Genomic DNA, 16,304 nt, shown 5'->3' with positions numbered 1-16,304 from the left:
TGAGGAGCCGGCAGCTCTCGCTGCAGCCTTGCTTTGGGTTTTTGCACCCTGGGCCCCTCCTTGGAGCCTGTTGTAAAGCAGATCATGGCATCCTGGGAAGATTTTGAAAAAAAGCAAAGGTCTGTTTCCAGCTTCCAGTTTAAGAGCAGTAAATGGCTGGAGAGTGGACAGTTCTTTCTAACAGGAGGCTGACCAGGCCTGCCTGTAACTTGAACACAAACACCAGTCACTTAGACAAGTTTATTAAAAAACACTGTCAGCAAGATTAGGGGGGAAATCATAAAACTACAAATAAATAAAATCTTTGGGGAAAACAAAAAAACACTGTCAACTTGGCAGCGTCATCCTGGCCTCAGCTTGGCCTCCACGTGAGGTCCCAGTCCTTTATATTCCTTCTGGTAACTCTGAGGGCCAGTTTGCCCACTGAACAGCGATGGCAAGCTGTGCATGGGCTCCTCTCAGCCCTCGAGCTTCCAGAAGGGCGGCAGTTGGGGAACTGCTCTGGCCACTAGCCTTGTGTTTGTGTGGGGTGAGAGGAGAATGCTGTGGTTGTTATCACTGAACTCCACTTGAATCAGAGAGAGAGAGAGAGAGAGAGAGAGAGAGAGAGATTAGATGAAAAGATGAGCTCTTGGATTCAGTCATGGCTGGTTGGCTCCAAGTTCTTAATGAGGTCTCCTGGGAGGTCCTAGGGCTCTTAGTGGGCCCGGGTTCTGGATAATGTTGGGATGAGCTTGGATGTTCATTATAAGGGTCTAGTCCAGGTCAAGCCCTGGGCAGTACCCTGAGGATCCAGATAAGAAAAATCAGCCATCTGGTGAAGGAAGACAGCAAGTAAGAGGAAGCTTAACCAAGGGGTACATTATTATTCTTGAGTGGAAACCAGCTAGAGCCATGAATGGATAATGGAAGAAGACTGGAGTCACATGTTCTGCCTTCCAAGATTGAGAAGGGAGGGGATTCTCCTGATCTCGAGGGGCCAGCATGTTATTCTGAGGAGTCTAATCCGATCCTGTAGAGCCACCAGTTTTACAGATGACAAATCTGGGGAGGGGTCACTGTCAGTGGAAGGTGGTCAGGATCCGAAAAGTCCTGAATAGGCCATTCTATTGGGCTCAGCATAATCCTAGGAAATTCAGTAAGGATAAATGGCTGCCACATGTAGTTCTGTCGAGCATCAGCAGTCTCCATGGACATGAGCAGTACAGTGTGGCAACCAGAAAAGCTGGTGCGATTTGGGACTCTGGGAGGAGGGGAAGAGAGGTTACAAACCCAGTGGACTCTAGCCTTGTCAAAATAACGTCTGGAGTCTTGTTTTCTGTGCTGGATACTGCAGGTGAAGCAGAACAAAAAAGGAGGACCTGGTGAGTGACCAGAGGAGGCACCTAGGATAAGGGAGGGTGAGTGGGCATAGGGCACGTCTGATTTGAAGGAGAGAGGCTGGGCCCCAGCTTTGGCAGGGCTGGCTTGTGGCGAGAGGAGAAATGGAACCTCCAGCCCCAGAGGGCCAGCCAGGGGGCAGCAGAGGAAGGTGTTCACAATTGGCTTTAGACCGTGGGTGACTAGAAGACTCTTCCTTTGGGGAATTGAGCTGGTCTCCTATTCCTCATTCCAGCTGCTGGCAATGGAAACTCCTGGGAAGTCGGGCTGTTTTTAGCTTTTTCTTAGCAGTGTTCAACACAGTTTCCTGGATGCAGTGTTATTAATAAGAGCTTGATTATTTGTCTCTGTTCCTCTGGTTGATTGGTTGATGAGAGAAGGAAAGGAACTGGTAGAGAGAGAGAGAGAGAGGAGTTGAAGCCATTGGGTAGGGATGGAAGTGGCATCATGATGGAAGTGACTTAGGACACAGTAAGTAAGCACTTCATCAATAATGCTTCATTCATCCCTTTTGGTCTTATCAATGAGTCCTTGTGCATGCAGATCCCCTTACCTTCATTGGAATTGTCTGCAGAATTCATTCTTGTCCCCTTCCTTTCCATCTTAGGCTGACTCTCCTGTAGAACTGTGATCCACAGGAAGCTCCCTGGCCTTTACAAACAGCACTCTGCTCCTGGATGGGACCGATGCTGAGGTGACCAGCTCAGGGCCCCATGTGGAGGAAGTAGCTGAGTTAGTAACCCTTTCTTGAAATCTAGATGGGACACTTCCAAAATTCCTCATTTCTACCCTGACAACTAAGTCTTCCTTATTGGCAAAATCAGACTCAAAGTAGCATTTCCACTTGCTGGTTTCTTAGCCTTTTGAAAGATGAGATTTTTCTATAACCAATATTTTATCTGCATGTATCATTGCTTTTTCCCCTGCCTTCTTTGCTCTTCCTCTGGTCCCTCAATTTCTTCCTATCAGAGCATCTTGGTCTGCCCCTTCTGCGGCTGGTCGTTGCCTTTTGGTCCCAGTCCCAAGTCCTCTTGGCTTTGTGCTCGAAGTGCATGGTGACCTTGGATTTCATCCCTGACTCTAGTTGCTCCTGTGACTTTCTGGAGACTGATCTGCTTTTCAGGTGGCCATTCAATTCTCTGAGACTTTTATTATCCACTGTTCATGCTCAGTGGTGATTTAAATGCTATCTGGACCTGGAAACCCCTTTGGCTTTGTCATGATGCACAGTGATGTCTAGGTTCTTTCTGAGTATCAGGTGAATTTACCTGAAATAGAAGGCTTATCATGGTAATGTTACAATGGTAGCCTATTTTTTTTTAAACTTATGAGCTATTTTTTTCTGGATAAGTTGAAAGAGGGGAAAAAAGGAGACTTGTTAAAATGTGATTAGAATCCTCTTCGTGAAATAAAGTGAACAAGTCAGCAAGCATTCCTAAGTTAATATGGAGCAGTACCTGGGTTAAAATCCTCTTAGTTATCTGGGGTTCAGCCTTTTGGGGTCTTGCTTGTTCCTGGTTACTTGTTGTCTTCTTCCTGGATTGTACTTTTTTGCCTTTCTCTGTGTGGCCATCAGGGTCTGACACCTAGTGTGGACTTCATTTGTGAGCATAGATTGGAAATGAGTGGCAGAGGACAGATTGCTAGCATTACAGAGACTGAAAAAAGAAGATGGGGACTTTTATCTGAGACTTGGGGAGTGTTACAGTCATGCAGCCAAGAGATGGAGAGTCTTGTTAACACTGCAGGATAGTAGTGGAAGAGGTAAGGTAAGGGGGGGTAGGCTGTGCTGGACTTTGAAGACCAAACAGGGCAACAGAGAACCACTATGTTTATTGAATGGGAGCAGGGGGTAACCTCATCAGATTTGTGTTTTAGGAAGATAACTTTGTTTTGATCATATAATGAAAGCTGTACTAGAGCCAGGAGAAACTTAATTTTTTTAAAAATTATTCTTAATTTATTTTAATTATTTGTTTAGTTTTTCCAATTACATTTCAAGATTCTTCTTTTTTCTACCTCTCCCTTCCCTCCTCCTTCTCCACAACAGCAAGTAGTCTGATAGAGGTTCTGCATGTACAATCTTGTTTAATATATTTACATATTAATCATTTTGTGAAAGAAGAATCAAAATTAAAGGGTGAAAAATCATGAGAAATAAAAAAAGAAACAAAAAATGTTTTAAAAAATGAAAATAGTTTGCTTTGATCTTCATTCAAACTTCACAATTTTTTCTCTGGATGTGGATGGCATTTTGGAATTGTCCTTGGTCACTGAACTGCTGAGAGGACCTAAATCCATCATAGGTGATCATCACACAATGTTGCTGTTAAAATGAACATTGTTCTCCTGGTTCTGCTCACTTCACTTTGCATCGTTCATACAAGCCATTCCTGATTTTTCTGGAATCTGCCTGTTTATCATTTCTTATTGCTCCATAGAACTCCATTACATTCATATACCACAGCTTATTCAACCATTCCCAGTTGGTGGGCATCCCCTCAATTTCCAGTTCTTTGCCACTACAACAAAAGAGCTGCTATGAATGTTTTTGTTGTTATGGAATTTTTCCTGCTTTTTTGTGATCTCTTTGGTATACAGACTCAGTAGTGGTATTGCTGGGTCAAAGGGTGTGTACAATTTAATTGTCCTTTGGGTAGTTCCAAATTACTCTCTAGATGGTTGGCTCAATGAGGAGAGACATTAGGCAGGCAGGGCAGGAACAGATGATCCTAGACTCACAGGATTATTCAATCCTTGTTCATTTTCTGATAGTGACCCTTGTCCTCATCCTTTGCTTCATTCTTTGCCTCTAGAGGTTCTTCCAAATCCCCTACTCTCATTTGGGAACTTTTAACTTATGTTTTACTGAAAAATATTGAGGTCCTTTGCTGAGAGTTCCTTCTCATCTCCCATTTCTCAGATGCTTTCTGCCATTATCTATCTCCTGCCCTTATCCTTGCCAGAGCCAACCCTTCATCTTCAGAGGTGATTCTTTTTCATTTTCATTCCCTCTTCTCTAGCAGATTGCCTTTTCTGTCATCCTCACTCTTATCTGTTGGCTCCTTCCCATGTTCCCCCCATCCTCAAAAACTGTTATTTGATTCATTCATTCCCAATAATTATCATCTTCCATCTCTCCTCTTGTAGAAAAACTTCAAAAAGCCATCTACAACTGGTGCTTTTCTTCCTTTCTTCTTCCCTTCTTTTTAACTCTCCGCAGTTTGGCTTCCAGACACATTTAATTGAAATTGTTGATGCTCTCTTTAACTGCCTAACTTAATGGTCTCTTCTTGCTCTTTATCCTTCTTGACTTCTCTACAGCCTTTGACATTATTGATTTTTCTTACTTTATGGAAGTAAAGAGTGTAGACCAGAACACATCTTGCTGTACATCAGAAAATTCATGATGGAGAGAAACCCTAATAAATGTCATGAATATGGGAAAACGTTTTGTCAGAGCACAGAACTTACTGCATATCAAAAATTTCATGGTGGAAAGGGACTTTTTTCCTTGAAACTATCTTCTCTCTCGGTTTTTAGGACACCACTCTATCCTGTTCTGCCTATCAGACCATTTCTTCTCAGTTTCCTTTGCTGGATTTGCTGGATGATCCAAGTCATACCAGCTAAACTGTCCCACTGTCTTGGGCCCTCTTCTCTTCTTCTTCTTGTGCTATTTCACTTGGTGATCTCCTCACTTCCCATGGATTCAATTATCATCTATATACTGATGATTTTCAGAATTATTTTCCAGTCTTAACCTCTCTGCTGACCTCCAGTCTTTCATTTCTAGCTTATTTGTTATGTCAAATTGAATTATGTGCCCAGTGTCCACAACAGAAATTATTTTTCTTTCTCTACAAGTCTCCTTGATACTATCAAGGATAACACCATTTTTTTCAGTCTGCCAGGCTTGCAACCTTGGTGTCATCTTGATTTGTCACTCTTTCTCATCCCTATCTCCAATCTATTTCTAGTGCTTTTGGTTGTTTCCTTTGTGGCATTGCCCCAAAATACTCCCTTCTCTCCTCTGACACTGACACTCTCATGGTGCAGGCCCTCAGCACCTCACACCTGGACTATTGTAATAGCTTGCCTCAGTCTCTCCCCACTCCAGTTCTTGTCCTAAAGCCCAGGTCCAACCATGCAACCTTCATACTCAGTGACTCACTGTCACCCCCTGGAACAAATGTAAAGTGCTCGGTCTGATGTTCAAAGCCCTTTCTCAACTGCCCCTCTTTTTCTGGCCTTCTGACAAATCACATTTTCTCGGGATAATGCTTCAATCCTGTCTCATTGATTTCCTTGCCCTTCCCAGAATGAGATTCTGGACATTTTTTTCTGTTTTTCAGTGAATTCTTTCCCTCTTTTTTTTTTTTTTTTGGGCAAGGCAATAGAGTTGAGTGGTTTGCCCAAGGCCATACAGCTAGGTAATTATTAAGTGTCTGAGGCCAAATTTGAACTCAGGTCCTCCTGACTCCAGGGCCGGTGCTCTATTTACTGCGCCACCTAGCCACCCCCCCCTTTTTTTTGCAAGAAACCTTTACTCTTCCCTCTTAATGCTAGCTAACCTTCTGTCTATTGATTATCTTCAATTTGTTCTTTTAGTAGCTTGTTTTGTAAATAGTTGTTTACATGTTGTTTCCCCATTAGACTATGAGTTCCTTGAGGTCAGGGACTGTGCCTTTGTTTTTTGCTTTGTGTCCCCAACACTTAGCACAGTGTTGGCACATAGTAGATGTGGCTCAGTTCACTTTAGTTTTTATATTTAATCTTCCTTTCAGCTTTGTTTGTAGACTGTTAGACTCATGTTTATTTTTAGAGTCCTATATTCAGTTTCCTTACTCTTTGAACTTCCATTATGAAAAATGTAATTTTAACATACATTGCTGTAATAATATTATAATTTATATGAACCTTGAAGGTTTGCTGAGCATTTTCTTAACAATTATAAAAGAGTAAGGCTATATGGTTATTATTTGTTCTACTCTTTAAAGCTTGATAGTTGTTTTTCTGTACAGACTTTTGAGGGGGAAAAAAAGACTAGGTAGTACAAGAGAACAAAGGATATTTCTGTTTTTGTGTTTTTTTTTTCAGATTGGGAGACTAGGCCTGAAACCAAGGAATTAATTCCAAAAATGAGCATTCCTACAGAAAAATCTTCCTCAGAAAGACTCAGAAGGGATGGTCCCAGTGTTTCCAAGTTGGGAGAAGCCAAATTAGAGAGTCAACAGAACAAGGAGAAAAAATATTCTACACCAATTAAAATCTCCCAGCGAAAATGCCCCAATAAAGTTAGAGGCCATGAAAAGAATAATAATGGCACAAGTTTAAAGTGGGGGCAAACGTTTTTTCAGCGACAGAGCGTAGGATGTAGAAATCGCTTCAGACTGTATTCAACCCTAAGAAAATATAATAGAATCTGTTCAAAGAAGATGATTTCTAAGTTTAACAACTATAAGAAATCTTGCAGATATAATTCTAACCTCATTGGAAATCATAAAACATATTCTGGAGAGAAACGTTATGAATGTAAAGAATGTGGAAAGGCTTTCCGTCGGAGAACACATCTTGAAGTACATCAGCAAGTTCACACTGGAGAGAAACCTTATGAATGTCAAGAATGTGGGAAATCCTTCAGCCGGAAAACAGGTCTTAATGATCATCAGAGAATCCATACTGGAGAGAAACCTTATGAATGTCTTGAATGTGGGCAAACCTTCCGCTGGAACAAGCAGTTGACTCGGCATCAAAAAATTCATACTGGAAAAAAACCTTATGAATGTAAAAAATGTGGGAAATTCTTTCCCCGGAAAACAGGATTTATTAAACATGAGAAAATGCATAAGAGAGAGAAACCTTATAAATGCCATGAATGTGGGAAAGCTTTTTGTCAGAGCACAGAACTTACTGAACATGAGGAAATTCATAGTGGAGGGAAACCTTATAAATGTCATGAATGTGGGAAATCCTTCCGCCGAAAAACAGGACTTAATGAACATCAAAGAATCCATACTGGAGAGAAACCTTATGAATGTCGGGAATGTGGGCAGACCTTCCGCTGGAAGAAGCAATTGAATCAGCATCAAAGGATTCATACTGGAGAGAAACCTTATCAATGTCAAGAATGTGGGAAATCCTTCCCCCGGAGATCAGGTCTTAATGAACATCAGAGAACTCATACTGGAGAGAAACCTTACAGATGTCTTGAATGTGGGAAAGCCTTGCGCTATAGCACACAACTTACTCTACATGAGAGAATTCATAGTGGAAAGAAACCTTATAACTGTCCGGAATGTGGAAAGTCCTTCCGCCGTAAAACAGGGCTTAATGCACACCAGAGAACTCATACTGAGAAGAAACCTTTTGAGTGTCAGGAATGTGGGAAAGCTTTTCGTCAGAAAACAGAACTTAATCGACATAATAGAACTCATACTGGAGAGAAACCTTTTAAATGTAGTGAATGTGGAAGGGCCTTCTGCCAGAGCTCCCAACTGACTCGACATCAAAGAACTCATACTGGAGAGAAGCCTTATGGGTGTGATGAATGTGGGAAGGCTTTCACTCAGAAGTCATTGCTCAATGAACATCAGAGAATTCATACTGGAGCAAAACCGTTTACATGTAATGAATGTGGGAAGACTTTCCGTCGGAACAAAGGATTTACTGAACATCAGAGAATTCATACTGGAGTGAAACCTTATAAATGTAATGAATGTGGGAAGGTCTTCCGCTGGAGCACACAATTTCTTCAACATCAAAAAACTCATACTGGAGAGAATCCTTTTGAATGTAATGAGTGTGAGAAGAAATTCTGTTCAAAGGCTCAACTTACTCAGCATCAGAGCTTTCATTCTGGAGAGAACCCTTATGAGTGTCATGAGTGTGGCAAGGCCTTTAGCCAGACCATAGAACTTGCTGAACACCAGGAAAGTCATAATGGAGAGAAATCTAAATCAGTGCAGTGAATTAGAAGACTTTCTTCCTAAGAATACAACTTAATCAACATCAGAAAATTCATATTCATATTTTATGAATAATGAGTTATAAACTTAAGTCCTGCACATATTTCCTTTACTACATCAAGTTCTTGGTGGAGATGGTAAACTTGCTTGAAGCTTGATGATTACCAGATTATCCATATTGAAAAGAGAGTCTATGAATGTAATACATATGGAAATAGTTTCTGCCAGAGCTACATACTTTTCCTGAAAGATATCTCATGCCGAAGGGAAAGTAAATTTCTCACCTTTCTGATAATTAATGTTCCAGATCTTTTCCTGTCTCCTCAAGGCTCCATTGTGACAGAATCTTTACTTCTCCACAAAACCTTTTCAGTATCTTCAATTCTCTGATGAAAACTACCCTACTTTTTGATAAGATTGATTCCTCTTCTGTACTCTTTATCTTATTCCCTTCTGCCTGATCCAGGACCATTCTCCTGCAAACATTTCCTGTCATTCAAGCATCTTCAGTTTACCTTCCACTGCTTTTTCCTGTTTTTTTTTCCATTTGTTGTTAGATCCCTTGAAATGTTGGAAACTCTTAATGTCCCTGTTGCTCTCCTACAGTTTTGTTTCTGTCCTATTACTCTACCGAAATTTCTTCCTTAGAATTCAGCAGGCCAGGCTTAATTGTCAAAATACAATAGCATTTACCCCCCCCCCCCCACTTCATTGTGTCTTACCCATAGGAAGTAGTTAACATTGCTGACTACCTGTTCCTCCAGGATCCTTTCTCCTTCCTTATCCTTAGGAACACCAGACCTGGAGTCAGGAGGACCTGAGTTCAAATCCCACTTCAGACACTTGACACTTATTAGCTGTGTGACCATGGGCAAGTCATTTAACCCAGATTGCAGATTACCTCACATCCAGGGCCATCTCTAGTCATCCTGAACCATATCTGGTCACTGGACCCAGATGACTCTGGAATAGAAAGTGAGGAAGGTGACTTAGCACAGCACCCTCTCACTCAAATCCAGTTCATGTGCTTGTCATCACATTACCTCCTTGATGTCAGAAAATGGACAGATATCAGCATCATAGTCCATATTTTATAGACAAGGACAAAGGGTCTAAGAATGTAAGTAACTTACTGAGACACTAGTGACCAGGAAGTAAGTTGGTTTCCCAATGCCCAATCTAACATTCCATTTTCATTCTTTTCTTTTGCATTTTTAACCACTCTGTTGCCTCCAGGCTTTATACTGGATGCTATCTGAAGTTCTACATTGATAACTCTCTTCTATTGAGAGCCTTTCTATTAAAAATCAAATTTAGTTATTGAAGTATCTTCAAGAGTCACTGGGAGCAGAAGACTATTATCAGGAGAGAAGTGAGTTCATAGCCTAGTCTGAGCCTAACTCTGTGATGCTAGGATGTTAACTCTCAGAGTCCAGTTTTCTCATCTGTAGAATGGTTGTTCTAGCTATTTGGACCTCACAGGTTTATTGTGAAAATCAAAGGAGATGATGTATGCAGCCTCCTCTATAGATAAGCCTTCTATAGAGAGCAGCCAAGCTTCAGTCCTTTGGCACTTCAATCCAGTGGCTCCTGACTGACTTTCATCCTCCCCTGGTCCTCTTCTCATGCTCCAAGAACCTTCTGAAATGAAGGACTTGTTTCTCACAATCACACCCTTTGCTTTCTTGCTTCCTTACTCCTTTGCCTTGGCTCATTGTGGTTACATGCTTGGAATATCATCTCTTTGCATCCTTTAACTACCACAGCTCTTTCATGGCCTAAGTCAAGTGTCATTCTCCAGTCATCCTTGATCATCCATGTTGTGATGAAGCACTTTGTATTTAACCATACAGCTCTTTCATGGCCAAAGTCAGGTCACATCTCTGTTGTGATGAAGCACTTTGTATTTAACCATACAGCTTTTTCATGGCCAAAGTCAGGTCACATCTCTGTTGTGATGAAGCACTTTGTATTTAACCATACAGCTCTTTCATGGCCAAAGTCAGGTCACATCTCTGTTGTGATGAAGCACTTTGTTTTTAAGTATCTGGATCTTTTCGTGACCAAAGTTACGTGACAATCTCAAGTCATCCTTGATCATCCCTGTTCTGATGAAGCACTTTTGTATTTATACCACTCTTTCATGGCCAAAGTCATGTGACAATCTCAAGTCATTCTTGATCATCCCTATTGTGATAAAGCACTTTGTATTTAACTATAAGGCTCTTTCATGGCCAAAGTCACATGACAATCTCAAGTCATCCTTGACCATCCTTGTGATAAAGCATGGTGTATTTAACCATACAGCTCTTTCATGGCCAAAGTCATGTGACAATCTCAAGTCATTCTTGACCATCCCTGTTGTGATAAAGCACTTTGTATTTAACTATCAGGTTCTTTCATGGCCAAAGTCATGTGACAATCTCAAGTCATTCTTGACCATCCTTGTTGTGATAAAGCACTTTGTATTTAACTATACTGTTCTTTCATGGCCAAAGTCACGTGACAATCTCAAGTCATCCTTGACCATCCTTGTGATAAAGCATGGTGTATTTAACCATACAGCTCTTTCATGGCCAAAGTCATGTGACAATCTCAAGTCATTCTTGACCATCCCTGTTGTGATGAAGCACTTTGTATTTAACTGTAATACAGAACACATACTTGTATATTTTTAGTCATCTCTGAATACTAGAGAATCTGGCACAATGCTTTGTATGAAGTTATTGCTTAATAAATGTTTATTGTATGAATTGACTAAAAATATTTCATTTGGAGTCTATACTGAATACCATTATATTTAAAATTGAGAAAAACTTTATACCTGGGTCACTATCCAAACACAATAGTATGTAAAAAGAATGAGTTGGAGATAATTAACAGGGAAAACACCAAGATTAAGCTGAATTGGGGTCCTATTGCTGGAGCTGGGCTATTGGCCTTGCCTTGAAGGGAGCTGGAGGTAGGGATGAGGAGGGACCATTCAAGATTTCCTTCTGAGAGGAAACCTGGTTGTTGGTGTCATCTTCCTGTTTAGATGGGTTGCTCCTTGAGATGAGGGACTGGCTTGACCTCTCTTTTGTACTTGGCATTGCTTGGTGGGGCTGGCATTCCACTGCTTTTTAATCAGTCGTCATTCATTCAACTTTCTGAAGCATCTTTTTGTCATTGGAAATGGGGAGGTGATCTCCTGATCTTTAAATAGCAAAAACTTAGTAAAAAGAAAAAGCTTAAAGCTTGAATATATTCAGGCATTTAGGAAAAATGCTATTTCCATGAGTCATTGAAACTACGTGGCAGGAGCAAGAACAGTCAATTTTTTGGGTTCACCGTCTGCATCAGATTCCAGCTGGTTCTCAGCCTCAAGGTCTTGGGAACAGCAGTCCTACCTCAGATGTTGGCTGCTTTGGATCCATTTGATTTTCTCAGGTCACCTGTGGACTCCATAGTCTAAGTGGGGTGGTATTGTCCCTTTAAGGTGTGTTGGGTGGATCCAGACACTTTCCAGAGCTTGCAGCAGTGGGCTGGTGAGCAGGACTTCCAAGGGACACTCCACCATGACTCCAGAGAGTGTTCTCGGAGCTCTCCTTTCCAGTTGAACCAGTCGCCAGCTTGGATCAGACTGTATCTCTGTTGGAATTTCTCAAGAATGAAACTGTGAGACAAGGTGTTACATACCTGGTGTTTTCTGGGCCCACCAAGTACAGTACTGAGAAGGAAGTCTTAGCTACTACACTTGCTGTCCATGTATACAATGGCTTTGGGAGTCCTGTTACTACCTCCTGAGCTTGTGAGAACCCAAGTGGTCTAGAGCTAAGGCCTAGCAAAGCTAATGGCTTTTGAGCCAAGGGAGAATTTGCCAAGGGGAGGTTTTAGTATCCCAATTACTCTCAACCATTCCTGAGAATTGAGGGTGATAGGCACAATGGAGTTGGTGCAGCTTAGCTAATGAAACTCCTATGAAATGAGTCCCTCTATCACTGTATTTCTTTAAAAACCCTCCTAATGGAATCATTTTTTCCTAAGATGATTTTTGCTACCCCAGAATCTGTGGCAGTATGAAGTATCAAGAGGCTGGGTCTCATGTATTATTTCTGGGGGCTTGCAAAAAGGAATTGCGCTAACTTCCCTTTCAACTTTTCCACACAACTATCCTGTTTTAAAGGTGTACGTTCAAAGATAATATCACTTAGCTAACAATTACACCCAGGTATACCCTAAAAGATATAACAACACATACACAGAGACAAATATACAAATACAAGTAATCCACACTGTGCTATCAATCCACTTAAATTAAAAGAGTAAATATTCCACAACTCTAACCAAGTGCACAAAGTTGTGAATGTTAGCCTATTTGCTGCACAAACAGAAAACTGAGTAATCCTTACTCCAAAGAGTACTTGCACTGGGGGTGGCTAGGTGGTGCAGTGGATAGAGCACCGGCCCTGGAGTCAGGAGGACCTGAGTTCAAATCCCACCTCAGACACTTAATGACCTTGCTGTGTGGCTTTGGGCAAGCTACTTAACCCCATTGCCTTGAAAAAAAAAATACTTGCACAGCAATAAAAATAAAAACAAAAAAAATGCATGCAAAAACTTTGCCAATCCTTGTGCTCAGTCCCAGAAAGAAAACAAAATAACCTTACCCCAGAGCCATCCTGGTCAGGAAAGAGGATTCTGTAACGATCCTCAGTGAAAAGAAGGGCCAGCTAGAGGAGTGGGGTCAGAGGCCTTGAACCTCCCCAGATAAGTGAAAGGGATGCTAACTTGGGTGTGACAGAATGCTGTTAAATCTGTAGTGGTTTATTAATGACTTTCTTTGTAAGGAACCAATTTGGAAATCATGGATTCATTCCTTCCTTGGACTCCTTCTTGCTCTTGTGGAGCCAGATATTATATACATGAGAGGGAGGGGGGGGAAAGGGGATCATAGACCAATCATTGATGGAGTGATCTTCCCAGGACAAGCCTGCCATGCAGGATAATAAAATAATTACATCACTTGTAGGATGACACAGGTGTTCTCCAGGCCTGTGGGAATGACTAAGTTGAATGATTAGTTTTGGGGGTGCCCCATTCTTCTGACAAAGCAGTACAATTTATATCAATTCATTATACTTAACACGGATAAGCACTCTTCAGGGAAAGAATACAGGACCTTTTGGGATTAAAACAAATTACTGGTTCCAGGTCCAAGTCTGCCCATAAAAAGGATCCCTAGAAACTAAATTATTAAGTTTATTGCACATATATTAATTAAAAACATAACTTGGCACCTCAGCTTCCTTGTGTAAAATGAACTGGAGAAGTAAATGGCCAACCGCTCCAGTTTCTCCATCAGCTGAATGTCTGGCCCTGTGGTCAACACTTGACAAATGGGAGCACATGATTCCCACGACAATCTCGGGAGGCAGGTGTGATCATCTTCCTGTTTTACAGCTGAAGAAATTGGTGCGAAGTCCTTCCGTCCCAGACACTCTGCTCGGTGCTGAGTATATCAAAGAGAAGACAAAGCCTGAGTGACTTGCCCAGGGGCCACCAGCTAATGGAGAAGATTGGATTCAAACTCTGGTCGCCTTGGGACTCCTGGTCCTACTATGTCAGATTTGGGCCACGGGGTCACCGATAGCTCTTCCACGGCTGATGTGTGATTCTGTGAGGGTTTGGGAGCATCTCTCCTGCCCCTGGTAGAGAATGGGGTCCCCTCCTGCCTGGAGCCCCTCTCCAGCCCTCCTAGCTGGATGCCCCAGACAACCACCTCTGAACAGACTCAGGAGGGGAAGTTAATCCATACCAGGAGAGTGCAGGGGCTGAAGAGGGCAGAGTCATAGAGGGGTGGACCTGGGGGGAAGGGCTTCCCCAGAAGATGACAGAGAGCCAGCGATGGTCCCAGGCTTAATCTGTGCCCTAGCACTGTCCAAAAAAGAGATGGAGAGGGCAGAAGGCAGAGGGCTCTGTCAGAGCACAGATGGGTCTTACTCAAATCAAAAGGAATGGTTTTGGAGAACCTGGGGAGGCTCATCTGGATTGATGCAGAGTGTGAAGGGAGTAGAACCAGAAGAGAGGTGCTTAGTGACAGTTACATCGGCCCCTGCCCTGTGGTCAGGAATGCCACAGCTTCAGGTTAGAGGCTGAGGAACATACTGAGGATGGGGAAACTGGTAGGGCTTGACCCTTCTGGCCCCCTGGCCTCCAAAGGAAACACAGAAAAGAGGATCCTTGAAGTGTTCCCCAGAAGAGAGGCCAGGAATCTCCCCCAACCCCAGCTCTGAAGGTGATTTTTTAAAAATATTTAATATTCTCATTTTGTACAAATAATTTTTTATACATTAATAAAATATTCTTGTTTAAGAGTAAACAAAATATCCCCTCCCCCCAAAAATATAGACTCGCTTGAGTGATAAAGTAAAGGGGAGAGAAAAAAATTAAAATTAAAAAAATAATAGTAATAATTGTAGGTATGGCCAGGTATCGCAATGGACAGAGCACCAGCCCTGGAGCCAGGAGCACCTCAGCCCATATCCAGCCCCATATACCCAACAATCACCCAGCCGTGTGACATGCAAGCCACCCCAACCCCAGTGCCCTGCAAAAACCAAAAAAAAAAAAAACCAAAATAAAAATAAAATAGTAATAACAGTAGGGGTGGCTGGGTGGCAGACAGAGCATTGGCCCTTGAGCCAGGAGCACCCGGGTCCAAATCTGGCCTCAGACATCCAACAATCACACTGCTATGTGGCCCCAGGCAGGTCACCAAACCCCATTTGCCCTGCACCCCCAAAATAATAATAAAAAATGTGCTTGAGTCTTTGTTCCAACACCAACAACTTTGTCATGGGTGGTTCACATTCTTTATGATAAGTCCATCGCAAAAGTTACTTCCATATTTTTCCATCGTTGCCATTGCTGATCACAACTCCTTTCGTATTTCTCCACTACCATGCACTATATTTTCTCTCTCCTTTCACTCTGACTCTGCTGTAGGGTAGCTGAGTGGTGCAACAGACAGATCCCTGGTCCTGGGGCCAAGAGGCCCCGAGCCCACATACCACCCCTTAGGCCCAGCATCCACCTGGCCCTATGGTCCTGGACAGGCCATCCAATCCCAGCCCCTTGAAAGAAGTAAAATAGAAAATGTGTTATATCTGACCACTCTCCCTCCATGGTCCATCCTCTCCTCCATCTCTCACATCACCCCCCTTCCCCCATCCCCCCTCCTTACTCCAGATGTCTATACCCTATTGAGTATATATGCTGTTTCCTCTCCTAGCCACCTCTGATGAGAGCAAAGATTCCCTCAATCCCCCTTGCCTTCTCCCTTCCATATCATTGCAATAGCTCATTGTAATAAAGAAAAATCTTATTGTATGAAATATCTTGGCCTATTCCTCCTCTCCTTTTTCTTTCATTACATTTCCCTTTTTTTCTATTGACTCCATTTTTACACCATATTTTATCTTCAAATTCAGCTTTCTCCTGTGTTTCCACTATAAAAGCTCCTTCTACCTACTCTATTAAATGAGAAGGTTCATATGAGTATTATCAGTGTCATTTTCTATACAGGAATACATACAGTTCATCATCATTAAGTCTCTCATATTTTCCCTTTCTCCTCCAATCTCTATGCTTCACCTGAGTCCTGTATCTGAAGATCAAACCTTCTGTTCAGCTCTGGCCATTCCAACAGGAACATTTGAAATTCCCCTGGTTCATTGAAAGTCCATCTTTTTCCCTGGAAGAGGACATTCAGCCTTGCTCTGGGTAGTTGATTCTCGATTGCATTCCAAGCTCTTTTGCCTTCTGGTATATTATATTCCAAGCCCTATGAGCTTGTAATGTAGTTGCTGCTAAGTCCTGTGTGATCCTGACTGCAGCTCCACGGTATTTGAATTGTGTCCTTCTGGCTGCTTGTAATATTTTTGACTTGGAAGTTCTGGAACTTGGCTATAATAT

General features: G+C 42.1%; 1 protein-coding gene across 1 annotated transcript in view; it reads left to right on the top strand.

The window, feature by feature from the left end:
• LOC141497227 (uncharacterized) overlaps nucleotides 1-16,304 on the top strand; it is a 36,075-nt gene that overhangs the window by 11,370 nt on the left and 8,401 nt on the right. Inside the window, exon 5 of the mRNA XM_074199874.1 lies at nucleotides 6,481-8,276. Within this exon, the coding sequence (XP_074055975.1) occupies nucleotides 6,481-8,276 (1,796 nt within the window). The remainder of the gene's footprint in view (nucleotides 1-6,480; nucleotides 8,277-16,304) is intronic.

Source organism: Macrotis lagotis, chromosome X (assembly GCF_037893015.1).
Source record: "Macrotis lagotis isolate mMagLag1 chromosome X, bilby.v1.9.chrom.fasta, whole genome shotgun sequence".
NCBI lineage: Eukaryota > Metazoa > Chordata > Mammalia > Peramelemorphia > Peramelidae > Macrotis > Macrotis lagotis.
The sequence above is the reverse complement of the archived record's forward strand: the minus strand, read 5'-3'. Positions and strand labels throughout refer to the sequence as shown.